The sequence below is a fragment of the Anomaloglossus baeobatrachus genome, chromosome 4 (genome assembly GCF_048569485.1).
Source record: "Anomaloglossus baeobatrachus isolate aAnoBae1 chromosome 4, aAnoBae1.hap1, whole genome shotgun sequence".
Classification (NCBI taxonomy): Eukaryota; Metazoa; Chordata; class Amphibia; order Anura; family Aromobatidae; genus Anomaloglossus; species Anomaloglossus baeobatrachus.
The window spans coordinates 550,817,116-550,843,164 of record NC_134356.1 but is presented as its reverse complement, the minus strand read 5'-3'; the positions used below and the strand labels follow the sequence as shown (position 1 = coordinate 550,843,164).

At 45.0% G+C, this 26,049-nt stretch overlaps 1 protein-coding gene across 2 annotated transcripts in view; it reads right to left on the bottom strand.

Annotated features, from left to right (window-relative positions):
* MCTP2 (multiple C2 and transmembrane domain containing 2) overlaps positions 1-26,049 on the bottom strand; it is a 239,582-nt gene that overhangs the window by 39,538 nt on the left and 173,995 nt on the right. For both annotated transcript variants that reach the window (XM_075345977.1, XM_075345978.1), the window contains exons 15-17: positions 25,150-25,251; positions 24,990-25,064; positions 24,055-24,174 (exon numbers count right to left, since the gene is read on the bottom strand). In XM_075345977.1, the coding sequence (XP_075202092.1) occupies positions 24,055-24,174; positions 24,990-25,064; positions 25,150-25,251 (297 nt within the window). The remainder of the gene's footprint in view (positions 1-24,054; positions 24,175-24,989; positions 25,065-25,149; positions 25,252-26,049) is intronic.

Sequence of the window (26,049 nt, the reverse complement as noted above, 5' to 3'; positions counted from 1 at the left end):
GGTTACTAAGCAAAGCGCATTGCTTATATAGTTACCCGATGTGTACCTTGGCTACGTGTGCAGGGAGCCGGCTTCTAGAAGCTGCGGACGCTGGTAACCAAGGTAAATATTGGGTAACCAAGCAAAGCGCTTTGTTTGGTTACCCGATATTTACCTTGGTTACCAGCGTCCACAGAAGCAGACTCCCTGCACATTCAGATCGATGCTCTCTTGCTGTCACACACAGCGATGTGTGCTTCACAGTGGAAGAGCAACGACCAAAAAAATGGTCCAGGACATTCAGCAACGACCGGCGAACTCACAGCAGGGGCCAGGTTGTTGCTGGATGTCACACACAGCGACATCGCTAGCAAGATCGCTGTTGCGTCACAAAAACCTTGACTCAGCAACGATGTCGCTTAGTGAGACGTGGACTTTACTGACGACATCTATCTCTACTTAACAGATTGTGTGATTCGTATAAATGTAGATAAATAGACGATCTGAGCCATAATGCAAGCAAACGGCGATTAATTATACAGGGCATGCTGTGCCAGAAATCACCGACTCCTTATTAGACGCAGGCCACATACTGAATACGGCAATTCTAGTCTTCCTACTGGGAAGGTTAGTCTAGTCAGGTACTGGAATACATTTCGGGCATACTTTATGCCACACCAAATCTCAGCTCCACCCACTGATAGAAAGTTGCATAGGTTTCCTATGCATAAGCAGAAAGCGGACATCAATCAGTGATTTGGGCAGAGTTATACAGAGCTCCGCCTTCAGAGACCTCAAAATCTGCAGCGGATAAAACATCAAAAAATGTATCAAAATTACAGCAAGCAGCTCAGTAAGATGTAGCTGGAATCAGAGTGTCTGCCCTTACATTACGCTGCTCTCAGATGGGGTAGCAAAACCTGGTGACAGATTCTTTTTCACAAATACCTTGGCAATCTATTAATGCCAAAGTCAATTTGGCATGGCAGCAAGCATGTAGGATCGTGCAGCTATATTCGGTTCCTGAAGCAAATGAATAACGGCAAGGAATCAGAGATTCCTGTTTTAGTGATAAATGTTTAGTCACTAGGACCCCCATTGATCACCTATTCTGTGGATAAATTATAAAAGATGTTATGGGAAAGCCTGTTTAGACTAAGAGTGAGTGCAAAATACAAGGTTTTAAGAGAAAGTGTTTCTCCTTGTGGCGAATGCCAAACAAGTGCAAGGAGACTTATAAGCCATGCAATACTTCTCTCGGAAATTAAATCTGAAAATATGACCATGTTTTTGAAAGGATCCATATTGACTTTTAAAGTTTGCTACTTCCAATAGGTGACTATATAAAGACCTCTTCTTTTCAAAAGAGGCTATTTGCACATTTCATTTCCCGAAGGAGCAGTGCATTGGCTTGGCACTCTCCATGCACCTAGACCACCTGTCAGAAGTCAATCAATCAATCAGTTAGTCCTATTAGATCTACTGCTTTCAGTGATGAGAAGCAAATGCCCTGAAACGTGTCTGCAAATGGATTGTCTGGCTTGGTAACTTATCGAAAGTTATAAGACAAGGACTGCTAAAGGCCGATATTAACTTGGGAATGTTGTAGCTAATAGGTGGTAGTAGAGTTCAAGATGTCTTCCCCATGCAAAAATATAAAGAATCTCACTTTTAAAGCAACAGGAGGGTTGGCTTTTTCTTCCACATATCCGTAATTCGGACTACTATCCAGACACTTCTTTGCAGACAACTTTGGAGGAGACACTGACAAGAAGTCTCACCTTTCCCAACTTTTCAAATCAAGGTCTGGAGCAATTAGACAGAGTCCAATCTTGGCTGAGTGCATTAACTCTTTGACCTCCCAAACAATAGATTAGGACTCGGTACTTCAAAGCCTTAGGGAAGCATTGCAAGTCTGAGGTTATCTTGCTTAAATGAGCGCTATGGTGTGCATCTTTCTCATGTAATTGCTGAAGTAGACTATATTTTACATCTAATAAAATTCCTTCCTCCGAAGTAGATTTGGCTTCCTTAGTCTGCATCCCCATGTATGTAAGATTTTTCTCTCAAAGCAGAGACAAAAATGAACCACCCCGACTGTGCTACAGTAGACCGTGTGTTACAGAACCAGCAGCTTCATTCAGAAGATCTGCATTGTAGTGTGAACAAAGGTCTGCACTATTACTACAATTATCATCGATTTATGCAATAATTCCACCCACAGATACATTGCAATATAGAAAAGCCCAGGGTCCTAGATATATTTTTTTTATAATGTCTCTCCCTCACGCTCTCTCATAAATATATATCTATCATACATACACTGAACAATATTTGGGAAAAACCTTTTGTGAATGGTGGGGTTTTTTTTTGTTAGTTCAAATCTATCTAAATCTGTTTTAATGAGCACTTCTTTTCCGAGATAATTCGTCCACCTCACAGGTGTGGCATATCAAGATAGTGATTAGACAGCATGATTATTGCACAGGTGTGCCTTAAGGTCCAGTCACACTAAGCAACTTACCACCGATCCCAACAACGATAGGGATCGCTGGTAAGTTGCTAGGAGGTTGCTGGTGAGATGTCACACTGCGACGCTCCAGCGATCCCACCAGCAACCTGACCTGGCAGGGATCGCTGGAGCGTCGCTACACGAGTTGCTGGTGAGCTCACCAGCAACCAGTGACCAGCCCCCAGCCAGCAGCGCCGCGTGGAAGATGCTGCGCTTGGTAACTAAGGTAAATATCGGGTAACCAACCCGATATTTACCTTGGTTACCAGCGCACGGAGCTACACGTGCAGAGAGCAGGGAGCAGCGCACACTGAGCGCTGGCTCCCTGCTCTCCTAGTTACAGCACACATCGGGTTAATTAACCCGATGTGTCCTGCAGCTAAATGTGCACAGAGCAGGGAGCAGCGCACAATGCTTAGCGCTGGCTCCTTGCTCTCCTAGCTACAGCACACATCGGGTTAATTAACCCGATGTGTCCTGCAGCTCCATGTGCACAGAGCAGGAGCCGGCACTGACAGTGAGAGCGGCGGAGGCTGGTAACAAAGGTAAATATCGGGTAACCAAGGACAGGGCTTCATGGTTACCCGATGTTTACCGTGGTTACCAGCCTCCGCAGAAGCCGGCTCCTGCTGCCTGCACATTTAGTTGTTGTTGTCTCGCTGTCACACTCAGCGATGTGTGCTTCACAGCGGGACAGCAACAACTAAAAAATGGCCCAGGACATTCAGCAACAACCAACGACCTCACAGCAGGGGCCAGGTTGTTGCTGGATGTCACACAGTGACATCGCTAGCAACATCGCTGCTACGTCACAAACGTTGTTCGTTAGCAGCGATGTTGCTAGCGATTTTGCTTAGTGTGACGGGGCCTTTACGTTGGCCACAATAAAAAGCCACTATAAAATGTATGGTATTACCACACAGCACAATGCCACCGATACCAGAGCTGGTGCCCATGAATTAATTGTTCATTTCTCTAACATAAGCCGTCTCCGAAGGTGTTTAAGAGAATTTGGCAGTACATCCAACCGGCCTTACAACCGCAGACCACGTGTAACCACACCAGCCCAGGATCTCCGCCGTCATCTGAAATCAGCCCCCCCAGCAGCTGCTGCAACAATTGCTTTGCATAACCAAAGAATTTCTGCACAAAATGTCAGACCCCATCTCAGGGAATCTCATCTGCTGCTCGTCACCCTCATCGGGGTCTCCACCAGACTGCAGTTCGTTGTTGTACACAACCAGAGTGGCAGATGCTCACATTCAATGGCGTCTGGCACATTGGAGAGTTTTTCTCTTCACAGATGAATCCTGGTTTTCACTGCACAGGGCAGATAAACTGTGTGTATGGCGTTGTGTGGGTGAGCAATTTGTGAATCCAGTGACCCATGGTGGCGGTGGGGTTATGGTATGGGCAGGTGTGTGTGTTATAGACACAAACATGGGCATTTTATTGATGCCATTTTGAATGCATAGAGATACCGTGACGAGTACCTGATTCCTTTGTTGTGCCATTCATCTGCAATCATCACCTCATTTTGCAACATGATAATCCACGGCCCCATGTTGCAAACATATGTACGCAATTCCTGGAGACTGAAAACATCCCAGTTCTTGCATGGCAGCATAATCACCAGACATGTCAACCATTGAGCATGTTTGGGATGCTGTGGATAGGTGTATGCAAAATGTTCATGTTCCTGCCAATATCCAGGAACTTCGCAGCCACTTAAGAGTGGATACACTTTGATACAATGTAGAGTAGTCAATGTATAGCTTGCATAACCGTAAATTTGGTGTACCCACTAAAAGACATAACGATTAATGTAAAAACTGCTGGCAACAAGAGTGAGTACACCCCTAAGTGAATATTGCCAAATCATGCCCAATTAGCCATTTTAACGCCCTGATGTCATGTGACTCATTAGTGTTACAAGGTCCGAGGTGTGAATGGGGAGTGGATGTTAAATTTGGTGTTCTCACTCAGACACTTACTCATACTAGTCACTGGAAGTTCATCATGGCATCTAATGGCAAAGAAATCTCCAAGAATCAGACCAAAAAAAAAAAAAAAAGATGGCCTAGGCTATAGGAAGATTGCCAACACCCTGAAACTGAGCTGCAGCACAGAGGCCAAGACTATACAGTGGGTTAACAACATAGGTTCTACTCAGAGAAGGCCTCTCCATGGTCACCCAAAGAAGTGAAGTGCATGTGCTGAGTGGCATATTCAGAGGTTGTCTTTTGAAATTAAAAGGTGTTTCCCCACGAACAAAGTTCATTTAAATCAATAGATCTTAGAATAATAGTAATTTCCACAATTTGAGGTGTTAAAAAATGTTCCTGTGCTGAGATAATCTTCTATATGTGTTTCTGCTATGTACTGTGTAATGGCTGTGTCTGACCATACAGGGACATGGTCTGATCATACCACATCTTCTGGGCAGGGAGGGTGGGAAGTGCATACAGACATTACAGAACAAGATCTCAAATAACTCTCTCTTTGAGGTAAAATGTTTTTCTAACAAAACTGACAGGGACATTTTTACCTCACAAAAAGAAACTGCTATGATCCTGTGCTGTAATGTCTGTATTCTCTCTTTTGCATCCTCACCTGCCCAGGAGCTGTGGTAGGATTATACCATGTTATTGTATGGTCAGACTGCTGTCAGAATATAGAAGATACACAAAAACACAAATATTATTATTATTAATAATAATAATAATAATAATAATAATAATAATTTTATTCAATTATATAGCGCTATTAATTTCACAGCGCTTTACATACATTGGCAACACTGTCCCCATTGGGGCTCACAATCTAAATTCCCTATCTGTATGTCTTTGGAGTGTGGGAGGAAACCAGAGAACCCGGAGCAAACCCACGCAAACACAGGGAGACCATACAAACTCCTTGCAGATAGTGTCCTTGGTGGGATTTGAACCCAGGACCCCAGCGCTGCAAGCCTGCAGTGCTAACCACTGAGCCACCATGCCGCCCATGCAGTTTGCGGAAGACAAGCAGACTAAGGACATGGATTACAGTAACAATGTCCGTTGGTCTGCGGAGCCCAAAATAAACTTTTGCTATATAGATTATGCAGCAGGATACTATCCGGGCACCAACCAACATCAGGAGTGCCATGATTTGGGGTTTTATGAGTGCTGCCGGTTATGGGGAGCTACAGTTCACTGAGAGAACCATGAATGCCAACAAATACTGTGACATACTGAAGCAACGTATGATCCCCTTCCTTCAGACTCTGGGCCACAGGAAAGTATTCAAACATGATAAACTACTTTAAACACACCTCCAAGATGGCCGCTGCTTTGCAAAAGAAACCGAGGGTAAAAATGCTGTAATGGCTAAGCATGTCTCCAGACCTAAACCCTATTGAGCATCTGTGGGACATCCTTAAACAGAAGGCGGAGGAGCTCTAAGAGCCCTCAGCTCTGTGATGTCATCATGGAGGAGTGGAAGAGGTTTCCAGTGGCTCCTGTGAACCTCTATGCCAAATAATATTTACAAAAATGTGAGGGGTGTACTCACTTGAGATATACTGTTTATTGTAATACTTTAGGGCAGAATTTCTATGTGAGAGTTAAAAAGAAAGCTCCACTTGTGTGTAGGGTACCACACACACACACACACACACACACACACACACACACACACACACACACACACGTTAACAGCTACACAGTATATTAGTAGCTTTGTAGATATCCTGTTTTACAAAGTTGGATTTTTTAGTTTTTTAATTTCATGTCCAAAGCAAGACACTGCATTCAGAACTGATCTAGCTTATAAATTTCCAAAACAGTGCATTGTGGGAACCTAGAAAACAATTTCAGGTGGTGACAGAGCTATATTTATTAATGAATTGACAAATGGGTGGTGTAATGTACAGATTACAGGCCTTGATGCAAAATCTCAAACAGATCCTCTAATTATCACAAGTCTGGTGTCCAGAAACACCATTTCCTAGCAGATATAGGCTTATCTGCAGATAAAATCATGCTTTACTGAAGCAGCAACAACAGGGAGAAAATGGACTTGTATCTTCCCTGCAGCTGCTCACTTGCAGTAATCAGAGCGATATGTGCAGCTTATGACTTTGAACGTATACTGGGATTACAGCACAAAAAGGTATAGACTTTAATAGGGTACCGAAAATACCCCATCAAAGTCCATATTCTTAAAAAACACGAGTCATGGAGCAGACAGTAAAATTATAAGCCAACATCCAGATCGCAGAGATTTTTGGTCTCTTCAGTTTTGTGTGTGCATGTCTGAACTCTGCAGCGAAAAATTTTCACATTGTGCCGTGTTCTTTGAAAATGGATAAAAAAAAAAAAAAAGTACAGGTGTGTAATTGAAGCTTTTATTTTAAGATTCAGGTTTTATTAATATCCGTCAAAAGTGGGAAAACTGCACAACCTGTGAACACACCCTTTCAATAGTTTTCAAAGTCAAGGAAAATTTTGCAATGTGACCAGAAAATGTAAATAATCCTTGTTGAAGGAGTTTGGTCACAAAACATTGATGACTTTCCCGGTTAGATGGATCTCCCGACATCACCACTGATCAGTTGTTCTAAACGCTGGTGATGGAAGAATGTAAAGCACATTTGTCCCGATGCATCAAGAGTAGCATTTTATGTAGTCTTCATGAAGTACATGCAGGAATAAGATGTGCCACCTTCATTAAGAGGTATGCACTTCATGAAATTGGGAAATATTTGAGAGGTCATCTGCTCCTGCAAAATACACTGCTCAAAAAGTTAGGGATATTTTCTTTCAGGTGAAATTTATGCAAAACGTAAAAAGTTCAAGCTACAGTGATGATTTATCATAAAAAGTAGGGCACTTAAGTAAAAGCATGCAATGGTGATTTCCTCATTTCAAACAATTTATTGAAAAAAGCCAATAACAGTGGTGGGTATATCCCCCCCAAAAAATGTCAGTGTCAACTTGTCACATGACCTTGAGTATCAATTACAGCTGACAATGACATCTCATGCTGTTCACAAGTGGAGTTATTGTCTGCTGAGGCATCCCACTCTTCTTGAAGGGTGGCCCTCAGGTCATTGAGATTCTGTGGTACAGAGTTATGAGCCTCTACATGGGGATCAGCTGATGCTGTAGGTTTTCTATGGGATTCAGGTCTGGTGAAAGTGCTTGAAGTATCCCAGTGTCCAACAGCCGCTCCCTATTGATGCAACCTCGATGAGTTGGAGCATTGTCAGCCATGAAGATGAAATTACGCATGTGTTGTTCATGCAGAGGCACAATGGCAGGATTATGTTAATCAAGTTGCAGGGTCTTATTGTACCAATCACAAAGTGTAAGTCAGTTCTGTATTTGCTAGACACACCTGCCCACATTAACACCACCACCACCAAAAAGCTCACCTGGTGACAACAGTGGCTGAGACATAGTGCTCTCCTTGACGTCGCCAACATCATTGCCAGCCATTATTTCTGTTCAGTATGAATCAACTTTCATCAGTCAATAACACTGAGGCCCCACTGGCCCCTCAACCAGAAAGAATAATGTTGGTGCCTGGTGGTGTGGTCAAGTACCTTGCAAGTCATTTAGCACGCAGTTATTGATGGTTTCAAATTGTCTGATGTGACACTTGGGTGCCTCTCACCTCCCTTAAATGTGCCTGGAGTTGTGTGGCATTCCAGCATCTGATTCCCAAGGGCATTGTTCACAATGAAGCAGTCATCATTGTGGGATGTTGACAAAGGAGGTCTACTTTTATGCTTTTAACTCTTCTAGTCTCTCTGTTGCAACCTGATAAGGACATGGACACTAAGCTCAGTGGCCACGTCTGTCTGAGAACATCCTACTTGAAGCCTTGCAACGACAAGGTGCTGTTGATCTATGGTTAGGGGTCATCTTGGTCTGATATTAAAATGTTAACACCACAATGAGGAGGACTGTATAAATACCACTTCTAATTGAACCTTGAAATGTATTGGTTGATTGATGGATCAAACACCTGTTGTGAATTTGTGCAAAAAATTACTGAAACATTAAACAGTTGAACATGAGCATTCAAAGTTTAGAGAAGGTCACCTGAAAAGTTAGAGTGCATTTTAGGATCATCCTGAAATTTCACCAGAAAACCAAATATTCCTAACTTTTTCAAGTAGCTCCAGTTAGGAGCCAGAGCACATTTCTGTAGTAATTGATGCCACCTTTGCGGTATAAAATAATGATGCATTTGTCAGCCAAGCCGTATTTTGGTGGTTATCTGTCTTAAGGCTTGATCATCAATATCTTGTGCACGCTCAACCACAAGGTGCTCATACAATGTACATAGTGGTGCGGCAGACAAATATTGCTCCTCTCCCCACCCACTCTCCATATATATGAAATTTTGGTTTGGAAGAGCATGTGTTTTTTTTTCAGTAGGGAGACTCTGGTAAGCCACTGTCATATAGCTCTAATGGGAACTTATTCCCTAGGCAAACGGGCTGGACATTATAATTTAACACTGTGGCTCAGTGGTTAGCACTGCAGTCTTGCAGCGCTGGGGTCCTGGGTTCGAATCCCACCAAGGACAACATCTGCAAGGAGTTTGTATGTTCTCCCTGTGTTTGCGTGGGTTTCCTCTGGGTTCTCCACTTTCCTCCCATACTTCAAAAGACATACAGAAAGGGAATTTAGATTGTGAGCCCCAATGAGGACAGTGTTCCTGATGTATGTAAAGCGCTGCGGAATATGTTAGTGCTATATAAAAATAAAGATTTTTTTTTTTTTTATTTATTTAACATGCCTGATCCTTCTCTCGTTTAGCATTATCTATTTGGTGGGGGGCGAGGAAAAGCCAGTATAAAGAAGAAAAAAATTGACTGTAGAAATGGGACAGCTGAGCAAACAGCAGAGGGCAGCAACTGCAAGGCCATTGTAGATAAAAGCATTTTTCATATGATATTAAATATTTTCTTGGAGTTCCGGTGTATAAGATGCTCACAACAGTTAATAAGGCGAGTAAAATTAGAATATCATTTTTACAAGTTCAATACAGATTTTTCGTAATGAAAACTAAATTAAGAAAATGTTCATAGACCAAATGCACACACTGTTAGGCCCGTTTCACACGTCAGTGAAAAACACTGACTTTCTTCACTGACGTGTAAAACACACACATGTCCCTCCGTGTTCCGTGATTCACGGCACACGTGGGTTGTCCATGTGCAATCCGTGATTCATGATTGCATATGGGCATTGCTCACCTGCCTTCGCTCCTACTGTCCATGGTGCTGAACTCCTCGGCTCTGCAGCGTACGCCCACCGCTCTCTGCAGCTACTTCCGAGTCAGCTGTTCCTGCTCTCATGAATATTCATGAGCCAGGCAGGAGCTGCCGAGAGCACAGGCTGCAGAGCGAATCGCAGGCAAGGTAAATTGAAAATATTTAATATGTCAGTGATTTTATGGTACGTGTTTCCCTGATCACACATGGATCACACCATAGTGTGGTCCGTGGGTCATCAGTGATGCCAGATAAAAACTGACATGTCTCCGTGCAGAATCACAGACACGGGTGTACGCTGCACGGAGAAATGTTCAGTGAAAAATCACTGATGCTTGAGCAGACCCATTGATTAGAATGGGTCTGTGTATGTCAGTGAGTATAAAAAAAAAAGCACAAACGTACCAGAATCACTGACGTGTGAAACAGGCCTAAAGCTGGGTTCACACTAAGCGACAACGACGTCGCTGTTACGTCACCATTTTCTGTGACGTAACAGCGACCTTGTAAGTCGCTGCTATGATCGCTGCTTAGCTGTCAAACACAGCAGAAGCAGCGATCATAACGTCGCTGTGCTACATGTGCAGAGAGCAGGGAGCCGCGCTTAGCGCTGGCTCCTTGCTCTCCTAGGTACAGTACACATCGGGTTAATTAACCCGATGTGTACTGCAGCTACATGTCACAGTGCAGAGAGCAGGGAGCCGCGCACACTGCTTAGCGCTGGCTCCTTGCTCTCCTTGCTACAGTACACATTGGGTTAATTACCCGATGTGTACTGCAGCCACATGTGCACAGAGCAGGAGCCGGCGCTGGCAGCAAGGACAGAGGCTGGTAACGAAGGTAAATATCGGGTAACCAGGGAAAGGCCTTCCCTTGGTTACCCGATGTTTATGCTGGTTACAGCTTACCGCAGCTGCCAGACGCCGGCTCCTGCTCCCTGCTCGCTTCATTTCGTCGCTCTCTCGCTGTCACACACAGCGATGTGTGTGTCACAGCAGGAGAGTGACGACCAAAAAATGAAGCTGGACATTCAGCAACGAGCGGCGACCTCACAGCAGGGGCCAGGTCGTTGCTGGATGTCACACACAGCGACAGCGACGGGACGTCGCTGCAACGTCACAGAAAATGGTGACGTAGCAGCGACGTCGTGGTCGTTGTCGCTGTGTGTGACACCAGCTTAACATAGATACCACAGTTTGATAATAGCACATATACTGTAGCTGGTGAAAAACAATTGGGAACAATAAACTCTCAAATTGAACAAATAAAGAGTCAAGTTGGCCCCCCTGCTCGCCAGGTAGGAAGGGTCCCTTTGGCAGAAGTGTCCTGGTCTAGAGTTCTTGCTCAGTGAAAAGTTCCATCTTTGTATTCAATTATAAATATATAGATTTTTTTTTTTCAACCCCAAATACGTGGCCTTGCACAAAGTGAGTTTTTAGTATTGCACCTCCTAGGTATAAAAACACCTGGCAGGATCCTAGTTTTGGAACATATTGCTTTAGAAATCATAATGATATCTCTGTGCCCAGACTGATCCAATAAAAGGTAGCATAGCTTCAGGACAGCAGCACCCCTGTAACACCGAAACACTAAAATCCATGCACATCCCAAAGTGCTTTTAAGATTAGGAACCTGCTAAAAACCATGAAGTGCAGCAAGTAAAAATCAAATGAAATGAACAAGTCTCAGCTACAAGAGGAGAATCAAGCGCCATTCCTGGGAGGCTGCCGCCATCTAATGGACACTTTCCAGTATGTCAACATTAACTATGTATGCAAGACACTGGAAGAAAGTTGCCTCGAGAGCAGAGTGGAAATTTACCTACTGGAAGTTCTTAGTGTAAATTACCCATGTTTCTAAAGAGAAAGCTTAAGGTCCCATATGTATACTAGAGCATTGTTCATATTATCTTTTCCAATTTACTAAGAAAGTAAACTGTATGAAAGGATGATCTGCGTGCTGGAATCTAAAGACAAAAGCGCAGATTTAAGAACCCAATGACCGCTAGTCATGAAGACAACATGATAAAAAGAAGAAGTCAGGCTTCTTCATCTCGTGGCAATTGATGTATTAGAAAATGCTGCATGAGACTAATGAAAAATATAGCATCACATCCCAGACAACCAAGTGGCTCTACACTGTGCCTCACCATTCCAGATCATGGAGGGGAGCTGATGCAGAACCACCCTCCATGATGTGGATCTGCCCTTTAAAAGGCAGTTAGCGGATTTGACAGAAAACGTTTATTTAGTGGAGAACAAAGAATTTTGTTAACTATAGTTTGAAAGAAATACATTTCTTGATCAATTATATATTCTCGCTCTCTAAAAAGCGAGTTCAATATTGGAGTGTAAACATCAAGAAGGAAAAGTTTTGAATTATGGACGTCACAATATCAAATAGATGTTACTACTGCATATCTCAAGACTTTCAGACACTTTTCTTTCCATTTTTTAATCACCGAATGTGATCACCACAAGCAGAAATGTACATCCTTACATAGCTTGGCTACCATCAATTAGGTTATCAATGACTGTCAGTGTTCTGCCACACTGAATGCACTTGGAAAGGCAAATCATCAAGATACGCTGCCGGCAGCTCTTTTTGCAAGTTCTGACCAATGAGATCTCAAATGTGCTTGATAGGAGACAAATCTAGAGACACTGCAAGACATGGTAGCACACGGTAGGAGCAACATGCAGCCTGGTGTTCTAGTTTTAAAAAAAAAAAAAAAAAAGCTCTCGAGAAGCAGCCGTATTACTGGTTCCACATCCAAATGAATTTACTGCTGAGCTATTTGTGTACCAGAAATTAAGATTACAGGGATTCAGCTACTGTCGATTATGCAACCCCACACCATAATCCCAGCAGAAGGATCTCTTGGAGTTTCCCTTATGAAAGCCTCTCCATGGCATTACCCACAAGGACACAAAGAGTGAGAAATCAATCTGGAGACCAAGACAAAAGTGGGACTGATCACTTGAGGCTGCATTACAGATCTAGCCTAACGGTGGTCTTGCTCTGCACCACGATAGCCTTTGAAAGTGATGGCATAAGGTCAATAGCACACCTATAGCTGTATGTGTGACTCATAACTCAAAGTTGTGCAAAACACATTCTAATGTTTTGTGTAGAGAATGTTGGACACATTAGGCTTGATAGGAGACTTCCAGTTTGACTTGCAGTAGAAATCTCAGTCATACAAACAGGGGTATTGCCAATTCTCCAAAATGTCCCAGAAGCAGGGTTTTGCAACCCAACAGCACCAGGCCCCATGTTGATTATGCTACTGTGAGACGCCTGTGTGGCCTAAATGTGCTACCATGGCCTGCAGCGTAGTGGGGCTGGTCTCCCATCAAGCACATCATTGGTCAAAAATTGCCAAGGGAGCTGCCTACAGCGGATATTGATTATTTGCATTTCCAAGTGCATTCAGTGTGGCAGAACATTCATCAGACAATCATCAACCTTATTTATAACATGCCAAGGCGTGCATGAACGTGTATTTTTGCATGTGGTGTTCATACTCTATATTGAGATAAAGATATTAAGAAAATTGGGTTTCCATTTTTTTATCATTTGCATATCATGAACAGACAGTTATTTTCAGAATTACATGACGTATTTGGTGTTGAAATGTCAACGTTCAAATTTGAATTTATACCGACATCGTCATTTATGTAGGCGGAGGTTTTTTAAATACTGATATAGTATCTGCAATTACTACTTAAGTAGAAGGGATAATGTTGCTAAGTGTGTGTACATAGTTCTACTTGGCTGACTTGCAGTGTCATGTATGTGTATATCATTCTTCAAATCGTCCCTCCAGAGAGGAAGGCGACAAACTTTAGCGCCACCTATTGGAAGTAGCAATCCTAAAAGTCATAAGTGGCTTTTTAAAAACAAGCCTTTTCATTAGACCTAGGATTTATTGCCAGATCAGAATCCCAATTTGCAAACAAACTGACAGCCAGACTGGTTTGTCAGGTCTCCATAAAGGAGAATAGTCTTCCCTGTGGTCCCAGTCTATATCATTCTTGGAATGCACGAGTTCAAATATATTAAGCTTAAACAAGGAGGCTTCACATACTCGTGCATATTACTGCCAGTCAATTAAGTAAATATATATAATAGCAACATTATCACTTCCACATAGATAGTGGTTCCTTGAAAATAAGACCTACCCCCCCCCCCCCAAAAAAAAACCCTAGTAGGAACTTTCAGCATTTTCAGCGGAAGGCTTAAATATAAGCCATACCTCGAAAATAAGCCCTAGTCACGGTTCAATAATGAATTGTCCATGCAGCTAAAAAAGTTAAGGAACACTGCAGGACACTTCATTATAGAAAGCAGACACCCCTAAAGAGAGAAAAAGGAAAACTGAAGACCCCGCAATTATACTCAGCAGATGCCGAACGGGAGGACCTGCAGTGGAACGCACACATCTCAGACACACATGCCACATCAGGCGATACTAATTGCTTCCGGACAGCAGAGGATGCAAGGACCTGCGGTGGAACACACTTATGTGTTCCACTGCAGGTGCTCTATGCATTTCACTTTAGGTCTTTGCGCTCCACTGCAGTGCAACTGGATTCTCCGCTGGCTGGGATCAATCAGTAGTGTGTGTGTGTGTTTGTGCGCGTATGATCTTATGTATGTGAGTGTTGGCCAGAAGCAGGGTAGGACCACGTTGATAATACCTGCTGGGAGCTCCCACTGATGATCGCAGGAGGACCCGAGAGTGATGCAGATGCCCGGGGTCTGGTAAGTATGATTCTCCTGGGAAGGGGGAATCTGCTTTTTGTAAAGCGGGGTAAACTTTCTCCCAACTCCCAGAGAATAAGCCCTATCCCCGGAAATAAGTCCTAACACTTTTTTTGCACCAAAAAATGCAAGATAGTGTCTTATTTTCAGGGAAACATAGTAGTAAAGGAAAATACTATATCAGCATTTTTTAGTGCTAGTTTCCATGGTCTTTACCAAGGGAGAGTCACTAACAGGTTAATACTACCAAGTGACCAGCAAATATGCCCCAGAAAAACCTGTAAGCAACAGTTTCTTGGAGACAATAAAAATTAGAATATTACATGACTAAATAAACCACATATAACAAACCATATAGCAGATTAAAAAAAAAAATACTCCGGGAAAAACAGGAATAAAGAAAGAGTAAAAAGTGGCCACTTTTCACTGGTTCCTTTTTAAACATACTAAGGGTGCGTGCCCACGATCAGCGTTTTGGATTTAGTTTTCACTGTGTCAAAAACACTGCGTTGTACAGTACAAGCATAGTGGATAGGATTTATAGAAATCCCGTGCCCACTATGCTAGTATTTTTGCGCAGCAAACGCTGACCTGCGATGCATCTTTCCAGACCACAGCATGTCAATTGTTTGCTGTGGATTCACATGCGTCCTCTGTAGGGAGAACACAAGCGAGAGACCGCAGCGCACTGAAGCCTGATCGTGGGTACGAGCAGCTGCCATCTCCCGTGGAGGAGACTCGTGGCCCCGCAGGCCAGGATCCGCTGCGTCCAGGACATAGTGAGCCCTGATCGTGGGCATATACCCTTAGATTTATGTAATAGGACACAGAAAATTACTTTTTCTACTTTGCTGAAATAAGAAAAAAAAAAAAAGTAGAGAAAAAAAAACCCTGCTTCTCTTTGGAGTCCTATTATTTGATAGTGGTTATCAATGAAAACGGCTGTGAATCAATTTGCATTGGTTTATAATCTAAATTAATAAAGATATGGTTAATTCAAACTTATCTCAGCGCCTATCATTACTGACAGATGAGAAAATAATTGAAGTTCTTACTGCAAAACATCTTAAGAAAAACTACGAGTGGATAAGTTTAAAGAGCAGCCATGGGCCACGACAATCACTCACTTGTAGGAAAGCTTTACTTTGGTGGATACTACCGGTGAATGGGTCCCTGCATATTAATGTATATAAGATGTAGGAATATTATGTAAAATGTGACTTGCCCTATGAAAGATGACTGCAGAACAAGGAAGTAGCTAAATTGTGGCATTAGCCCACAGGTTGAGGAGGCAGTCGCAGGGAACAGGACTGATTTCATCTTAGATTCAGATAGGGATCGACTACAGTATAGTTTGGACATGGAGGTCAAATTATACCTAAAAACAGCTGCAGTTAGCGGGTGATTCATTTACTCTGGAGCGGCAGAGCAACGGAGGTAGGAAAAAGTCCTCCTAAAGATAGGAACTTCAGATAAGAAAGCTAAGGGCTAGTAATGTACAAATAGCATCAATACTGGAGACCTAGCTAGTGGTAGCAATGCCAGCCAGACCATTGGCACTTCCGGACAGGGGTAAGCACTAACTCCAATATGGCAGAGATCTACCTTTTTGTACGAAACCTTTGGCAGGGAATGCGAGCAGGGAACACCTCGCTGAGATTATGGTGACATCCTTACCCCCTTCTTGTCTAAAGAGGATAGGGCTTCCTGAGAAAGTGCCTGAGAGGCTGGTAATTGGTCTTTCAGAGAGCCCTGGTCTCAATGCCAGTCATAGAAGGTGTGCCCCTTGGAAACCCTCCAGAGAAAAGGGAAGCGAAGATAGACCGTTAAGTAGGAAACCAAACTTAAAAAGAGACTTTGCTGCTGAGTTTCTGAAGTTACATGAAGAGGACATACGCAAGATTTGTGCTTAAAGTGGAATGTGTTGAACTAAAAGAATGACATAAATCCCAAGTCATAACAAGGCTTGTTGGAGGGTCACTTTTGACTTTTAGGATTGCTACTTCCAATAGGTGGCACTAGAGTTCATCTCCTTCCTCCCTGAAGAGACAATCTGCATATTTCCCAGAGGAGCATTGCAGCTATAAGACTACTCACTGGCAGCCACATTGGTTTGTCAGTCTCCGCGAGGAGAAACATTTTCCCTTAAAAGCCATTATAGCTTCTCATACAGCCAGATCAGATCACCTACTTTGCTCTGATGAAGTGCAATCACCCCGAAACACCAGGTCTGCAAATTGAGGTTCTGATCTGGCATAAATTGGCATATGATAAGGCTCATATGAGAGTCACTTTTAATTTTTAGGATTGCTAGTTCCAATAGGTGGCACTAGAGTTTGTCTCCTCCTTCCCTGAAAAAGCAATCTGCATATTTCCCAGTATAGTATTGCAGCTATAAGGCTATGTGCGCATGTGCGCATATTGCATGCAGTTACGCTGCGTTTTGCATTTGCGTTTCTATGAAGATTGTGCATGAGACGTGCGCACGTGGCGTATTAGAACGCAGAGATTTGGCTGCTGCCCAAAGCGTGCGTTCTAAAAAAATGACATGTCACTTCTTTCGTACGGTTTGCATGCTGTCTATAGGGAGAGGCAGCATGCAGAGCACACGAATTCTGCAGGCACCAGGCGCTTCAGAACAGAGCTTTTCAGCTGCGCTCTGAAGCGGACCTTTTGTGTGCGGTGCAGAGCGCACACGTGTGCACATAGCCTAAGACTCCTCACTGGCAGCCAGAGTGGTTTGTCAATCTCCGCAAGGAGAAACTTTTTCCCCTTAGAACTAAAAGAAACATGGAGAGCGAGTCGTTTGCCTCATTGTCTATCTTCAATGCAGGAAGGACCAGGTTCACCCGAAACATTGGTGATATGCAGACACCATAAAAGTATAACCTGCGCCACTTAAAGCCTTGCATTCAACAAGATACATCATGCCATAACACCAAATATCCCCCACTCTGTGGGGATGGACGAGGCTTCTGAGGACTGAGTCTTGACCAGGACAACTGCCCCCAGCCACCCTGACATGCTCATAGGTTTGGGATGTAGAGCAATGTACATAGATATACCGGCTAAAATGGCAGTGTATAGTGAATCCACAATCTACCACTTATAGCAAGTACATTTATGACCAATTTAGACTATAGCTCGTTCCTAAAAATTATATTATGTAGTAAATTGCAGCAACATTTGTGAGGAGAAAAATAAAATATAAACATTAAGGAAATGGAGCTTTTGCACTAAACTGGCTAGGACTGGCTAGCAGGGGGTGTATATGCTAGGAGGGAGGAGCTACACGTTTTGAGTGTAGTAACTTTGTGTGTCCTCCGAAGGCAGTAGCTATACACCCGTGGTCTGGGTCTCCCATGACGGAACTATAAGAAAAAGAATTTACGGTAAGTAAACAAAATTCTCTTTTTCTTTATCGTTCCTATGGGAGACCCAGACCATGGGACGTCCAAAAGCAGTCCATGGGTGGGAATAAACAGACAACTGAGAAGCAGGAAAACCCAACTTCACAAATGGGCGACAGACACCTGAAAGATGCGTCTGCCGAAGCCCGCGTCTGCCAAAGCAAGAGCATGCCTTGGATAGAGCTTCGAAAAAGTATGCAGACTAATTCGAGCTGCCGTCTGACAGACCTACTGAGCCGTAGCCTGGTGCCTGAAAGCCGAAAAGGCACCGACAGGTCTGATCAAATGTGCTCTGATCCCCAGCGGGGAAGGCACTTGAGTACACTTGTAGGCCTCGGAAATGGCCGACCTAAGCTAACGAACAAGGGTCGGCTTAGATGCAGAGAGACCGCTATGCTGACTAGCAGTCAGTACTAGAGAGAGGTGCACCGCCTAATAATGGCGGTGCGAGACACCTAGATCCGGGGCGCCCGCACCAGATCCAGGATATGCAACGCTTTCTCAAAGCGATGAACAGAAGCCGGACAAAAGGAAGGCAGGAAAATTGCCCCGGATAAGGTGGAAGCAGTAACCACCTTAGGGAAAAAAGTCCGGAGTCGGACGGAGACCACCTTGTCTTGATGCAAAAGACCAAAAAAGGGGGTGACTCAGAGAGAGTGCAGCCAGAACTCCCTGGCAGGAAATTATAGCCACTAGAAATACTACTTTCTGTGAAAGATGAAACAAAGAAACCTCCCTAAGAAGCGCAAAGGGGGGTTTCCGAGAACCGGGAGGACCGGATTAAGGTCCCAGGGCTCCATAGACCGCCGGAAAGGCGGAATGATGTGAGACGCGCCCTTAAAGGAGCGCACCGGAGCCAGCCGGACGATACGCCGCTGGCACATACCGACAGAACGGAGACCTGTCCCTTAATGAGGGATAGTCCTAGCTGTAGACCGGACTGTGGAAGGGACAGGAGGGTCGGCAAGGCTAAAAAGGTCCAAGGACACCTTGGAGCTCGAGTCATAGCGGAGATGACTTCAGGAAGGATACCAGAAGTCGCCAAGATCCAGGACTCAATAGCTACGCCGTCAATCTGACAATCCAGAATTCTGACGGAAAAAACGGACCTTCTGAGAAAAGGTCTGGACGGACCGGAAGATGCCATGGCAATCCAACGGACAGAAGGAGCAGGTCAGGATACCAAGCCTGCCTGGGTCAGTCTGTAAGAGAATGACCCGACGGCCCCCTTCCCTGATCTTGTGCAGGGCTCTGGGCAAGAGGTAGAGACGAAGCTGGGATCAAACATGAACCAGTGTGTCTACCGCAAAACCTGAGGATTGGACAGCTGAAATAATCTGCCCGCAGTTTTGACATCTAGGATGTGGGCTGCGGATACGGTGGACTAGGAGTCCCTTGTCCAGTGAAGAATGTTGAGGCGCCAAGATTGCCAGGCGGCTGTCTGGAAATTGATGTAGGAAAACGCTGTAACGTTATCCGACTGAACTCGAATGTGCCTAGCCGCCAACAGATGGTGAAGGCTTAGAGAGCTAGAATACAGCTCTGATTTCTAGCCCATTGATCTAGAGGGCTGATTCGGACAGAGTCCAAGCGCCCTGCGCTCCGCGGTGGAGATATAATGCTCCCAAGGCGGAAAGAGCAGCACCCTGGTGAGAATCACCTGGGACGGGGCCAGGAAGGAGCGTCCCTGAGACAGAGTGGTCGAAACCACCCCTGAAAACGAGCCCCAGGTCAGTGGCAAGCCACCACCCCGTGGAAGGAGGGAGTTCGCGTGTACAGCGGACAACATCCAGTCTCAGAGGGCACAGGAGAAACTGGGCAAGGAATCGCTTCCATTGACGCCACCGTCTGACCAGCACCTGTATTTGGTGTCTGATAGAACGACGTCGACCGGCAGCGGAGGGACTACTGATCGACTAAGAGCGGCTTCACAAGAGCCGACAGTCTCGAATTGCGTCCTTGAGAACCTCTGGTTCGAAGTCAGAGTGGACTTGAACAGAATGACAAGCCACCCGAATAGGTTAGAGTGGCGAGAGTAAGCGAAGTACTCTGCTAAGAGTCTGCACTGGATGAAGGCCTGAGAAGGCCGTCTAGGGCAAACGATCACTGTCAATCCCTAGGGGTGCAGGACCCTAATCACAGCAGCCCCAATGAGAATACTCGAGGGGCCGTGGCCAACCCCAAAGGGAAGAGCCACGAATTGGACCACTCTGATGGCAAAACGCAGTCAACGCTGGTGTGAAACTGCGATTGACCGTTGCAGAAAAGCATCTCTGATGCCGAAGGCTGCGAGGGAATCTCCTTGGGTTCTTGATTGATCCGGTGAAAAAAAAAAAAAAAAACACACGGAACAAGACCGAAACTCCATGTGAAAACGCCACACCTGACCATGCTTGAAAAGCTAAAAGATCCAGGTCGGAAGGCACCGCCCTCTTCGGGGACTAGAAATAGATTTAAACAAAAATCTCAGAACCGTTCCCAGTCGGGATTCGGTACAATTACTCCATTGGCCTGCAAGAAATGCCACGGCTTATGAGAAGGCGGCGGCCTTGGAGCCGGGAGGAGGTAACAGAAAAAATCTGTTTGGCGGGTGGACAGAACTCCATCCTGTAGCCATGGGAGATATAATCCCGCCCCCACTGAACGGAGACGTGTTAGAACCATACGTCGCCAAGTGGAGAGAGCCTGCCACCGACTAGGAGGAGGTTGGCGTGGCTAGATAGCTCGGAGGAAGCTGACTAAGTGGAAGCATCTCCTGCGGTCTTCTGAAGACGCAGCTTCAAGCCAATTGGTTCTATGAACCTAGGCCGAGCTAGAGGACGATCAGATGGATGAACGGAAACCACCGAAACCTCAACTGATTCCTGCCCTGGACAGGTTCCCTGGTTTAGGTTTGTGGCAAGGAAGAACACTCCCCGCCAAGAGCTTCCTAAATTTCATCCAGTTGGTTCCGAAGAGACTGGTCCCACGAAAGGGAAGCCTAGCAAGGAACCTCTATAGAGGAATCTGTCTTCAATTTCCGAAGCCACAGGAGCCTGCGGATAGCGAGGAAAGTAGCGAAGACCACCGCCGTGCGGTGTCCAGCATGGCAGACCTGGCAGAGGATGAAAAGACTGAAGTCTGGAAGTTCAGGCGACCGTTTTGGGCATAGAGTCCCTGTGAGGGAATGCATCTCCTCTGAGGAGCCGTCAGCCACCGACATAACGGTCCGGGCTGAGCCACCTGAGGTGAATGAGCCCACTTCTTGACCACTATTGGTGGACAGGGGAAACACAGTCCTCAGAATCACGCTTCATGGGAAGCGACTGTCAGAGTGGACCCTGGGCTGGTCACAGGGGCCTGAAAACTGGAGTGGTTAAGGAACACATGTTGTGTTCACCCAGATAAGGTAACTCCGGCGGATTGAGGTCCAGTACAAAATTAATGTACCATGGGATCCTTATAGAGGTGCCGTCAGCCACTGATACCACTATCCGGGCTGAAAGTCTAGACACCGGAGTGGCCACCCTTGGCAAATGAGTACACTCCTTGACCACCTTTGATGGGAGGGGGAGTCAGGCAGCAGAACCCCGCTGTGGGGTCTGCAGCACAGGCTGCGGGCTTGGACGCCTGAAAACTGGAGTGGTTAAGGAACACACTCCTCGTCTTGTTAAAGGTATACTGATGCCTTTCTGCCAGCGGGGAATACTCCCCTGATACAGGCGGATGGAGGTCCAATACAAGTATAATGGACGCAATCCAATCATTCGCATCCGCGTCACCTACGGACGGATCAAAGTACCTAAAGTAGCGTCCGAGCCCCTGGTAGAGACATCTTCCTCGTCCAGTGAGTCAGCTCGTAATCAGAGCTGCGGGACGGGGAGGATAGGGGACCCTGCGTCTCCCAGTCAGGAGGACAGGGTCTGTGAGGTTTGCTGAGCGAGCAGAAAACGCCCTGAGAAGGGGGCTGCATGCTCAGCAGATGCCGGGACAGGCCGACCCCTGGAAAAAGATTCCTCCAGGGGTCAGCCACCGAAACCGGAGCGGCTGGAGGGACCATGAATGAGCCTCCAAGCAGAGGGGCCACAGTGGTTATGAGCTCGGTACAGCCTGAGACTACCAGCAGTGGATACTAAAAACCGCCTGCAGCCTCGCTCTGTGAGACATGCTGCAGAGGTGGGGGGCTATGTCTAGAATGTCTAGAATACCCGAGACAGGGGTCAGCCTGGGGAGACTCCAGGCAGAGGCACCACATAAGGACCATTACAGTGTGGGTCCGTGCCGGTTCAGGCAATATGAGTTTACATGCAGAACATGTAGTGTACAGCCTTGGAGCATTGCTCCTAGTGTGAGACATGCTGCTGAGGAGGTTCTATAATAAAGAATTAACTCCCTCAGAATGCACTGATCGTGTATAAAAGTGCACAACCAGAGGTTGTGACTTATCAGGCCGCTATTGTGAGTGCCCCCCCAGGTTCCAAGCCTGGACCCCCAGCCATATCTCCACTCCCTCTGCACTGCAGAGCAGCCAGCGCCGATCAGCGTACTAAGAACGCTGAGAAAATGGCGCCAGAGTGAGGGGGGGGGGGGCGGGGGTTAACCTAGGAGCGGGAATCGGAGGGCTAAGGCATGTACAGGGGAGGGAATCATGTCCTAAAACGGAGTGTCGTCCCCTGTGCAGAGCGGCCGGCGGGCGGCGCTGCAGTGTCCCCCTGCATGACTAACATGCAGGGGAACAAAACGAAACTAGGCCGCGGCTGAAGCCGGGGCCTAGAGTTATACATGCGGCCGAAAATCAGGCATCATCGGCGCGGTACTCAGTAAAAACTGAGAAACCGGCCGGAAAAACTGTAAAAAACAGCATTATCAACATAAATCACTGTCCCCTCAATAAAAGCTCCACATTGTAGAAGGACCCTTGAATAACGTCTCTATACTTCGCTTTGAGACGCAGGGTCCAATCCCTGGTGGGGTGGGGGTCCAGTGCTCCGTCCAGCAGGGTCCTGCCAAAGGGCTGCGGATGGAGGCCGGTCTCCTGCAAGGCAGTGAGAACCGTGTTGGCTCTAACTTCAAGCCAGAGCCCATAAGGGATGGTGAAGGAGCGCGGCATGAAGGGATTTCTGCCCTGAAGTCAACCTTAACAGCACTGCCGCCAGGGGAGTGTGAAGGGACATGCCGGGGGTCCAGTGGACCCGCTTTTCTTCCAAATCTTTAGAAAAAATGAAAAATCAAAAAAGGATGCATGTGTGTGTGTGATCCTCCTGACACAAAGCATGAAACTGGCTAGGACTGGCTAGCAGGGGGTGTATATGCTAGGAGGGAGGAGCTACACGTTTTGAGTGTAGTAACTTTGTGTCCTCCGGAGGCAGTAGCTATACACCCGTGGTCTGGGTCTCCCATAGGAACGATAAAGAAAAGGACACCACAGTGGCTCAGTGGTTAGCACTACAATCTTGCAGCGCTGGGGTCCTGGGTTTATTTTCCACCAGAGAGAACATTTGCAAAGAGTTTGTATATTCTCCTAGTGTTTGCGTGGGTTTCCTCCAGCACTCCAAACACATAGTGATAAAGGATATTGAGTCGTCAGTTCCAATAGGGACAGTGATGATCACATATTTAAAGCACTGTGAAATTAACAGCGCTATACAGGTGAGTAAAACAAATAAACCAATGGGTTAGGGCAATTCATGATTTAATAAACCCAGAAGTGAAGCCTTATCAATAGGGGAGAACACTAACAGCAATTCAGGAGAAAAACATTTGTAAAATGTGAGCGCAATTTCTACTGTTACCCATTTTAAAAATTAAAAAGTTGGGGCCAAAGCAACATTTTATTTGGAAAAATGGTTATTTTTTATTTCCTAAGCCAAATGTTATGCAATTCTGTGAATGACCTGAGGGTTAAAAATGCTCACTACACCTTTAGATCAATTTCATGAGAGGTGTAGTTTACAAAATTAGGTCACCTGTGGGGGTTCCAGCTGTTTTGGCATGTCAGGGGCTCTTTAAATGTGACATGGCATCTGCAATCTATTCCAACCAAAATGAATCTCCAAAATTCAAATAGCGCTTATTCACAACATTAACATACCAAGACAACTGAATAAACAAGGGGAGGAAAAACAGCCCAAGCTTACCAAAAATGCTATTAAACTCCGTTTTGTAGACTCCCACAGAAAGCAGCTCTTGATGAAACGCATTGTGTTCCAGATTGCCATAGTGATTTTTTTCACGCGATAAACATTTCTCGATAGGATCTAATGATTTTAAAAAAAAAAAAAAAAAAGTAAAAATTCACAGATTTCTAGTTTTCATAATCATTTTAGACATTGCAAACTTAAATCTGACACATTTTAGGCTGGTTTAGTCCATCACACTGGCTTATGGTGTTTTATAAATGTGAGGCGCACAAGATAGTTATTATGCTACCTCCATTGCCAGCCCACTCTCTAACAGACAATGTCAAAAAGTTTTTAAGTAAAATACAGGCTTGGATACAGTAAGATGTAGGACTACTTTTCCTTCCTTTTGAAACAATCATGAATGACCTTTTTGGCTAGGAAAGAGTTAACATTGTATACTGAAGGAAAAAATAATTCTAAATTCATTCATGAATCTATCTATCACACACATACACATACCTAGACAGTGGCACAACTAAACAGTGGCACAAATCATGAATTTGATGAAGTTTTTGACAGTTTTCGGGTACAAAGTCATCTAAAATGCCAAAACATTTGCTTAGCTCAAAGTTTCACAGTAATTTTGTGACTTACCTTTTTTTACGTCAGCCCTGGATAGCTCAGCCTAAATGGCCACAGCATGGACTAAGTGAAACGTCCTCCAGTCCCTGACTGGAGTAACATTTCTGATGGTGGTACACATCATTTCTTAGGTGCGCCTAATTCACTAATTGGCGTGGGCCTTATATGAATTAAGTGCACTTTGCTCCAGCAGTCCCATGTAGTAAGACCGATGTGCACAATGCCAAAGCTAATGATTGAAGCCCAATGATGGAGTCTGCTCTGCTTATCTAGACAGATCATATAAAGTAAATCCAAAAAAAACAAACCTTTTTTGAAAACTTTGGATTGTCTTCCACAAAGGGTTTTTCTTTGGGATGAAAAGTTCTTATACTTGCTCTGACCTGGAAAATACAAACAATACATGTACTGGATCACATTCTACTTGCCACATATACCCCCCTCAAACAGCCAAATCACGCAACTTACTGGATTAAAAATTAGATCAATCTCTAGATGAATGACTCCTTTTGAGGCACTGGATAAATCTTTGTTCTTCAGCAAATAAGACACTTGATGTCCATGTCTTACCTGGAGGAGATAAATCAGAAAATGGTCAAAAAAGTCAATTTTTTTTTTATATATTTTTTTCCATCTTGGCTTACAAGGCCAAATCCTATTTTTATACAAATAATCTATTTGAAAAATTTGCAAAAAATATACTATGTATTGTTTTGGAGTTTTTTTTTGGAATAAGGACATGGCACAACTGTCACAGAAATTTGTGACGTCCTACTCAGCTGATTAGAATTTGCAGAAGCTAATCCCCTTGCTGAATTTCTGCCTCAGTCTGAGACCCCCCATCACTAATCCTTTAACAAAAAAAAAACCAGAAAAATTATATATTTATTTATTTGAAGTAAAATACTCTTTCCCCTCTTTGCTAACCCCAAAAAGACACTTGACGTTCCTCCATAATCCACACGACGTTCCACAACGGTCCTGGCTCTGCTACATCCGACCCTGGAGAGACTGAAAACATGTCCGATCTCTCCAAACTTTGGGAAACCCTGACAGGGGGAACCCGGCTGGCAGCAGTGATGTCAGTTCAACAGAGGTCACTCTGGCTTAAAGTGCGGGGTGTGCCCCGCAGCCCACCAGCCTTTTAACACTAACAATCCCTGCCGGGGGGCGGGGAATGCGAGGCAGCCCTGCACCCCCTGCCGGCACTGTCCCTGTTAAGGTGCGGGGGCCGTGCTCTGCACCCAGCCAGTCCTTTAACACTGACAGTGCCAACTCCCAGCAAACACAGTGACGTCACCGCTGATCGCTGCGGCTCACTCATTCCCTGGAGCTCACAGTGGGCGGTTATGTTCCATGATCGCATGC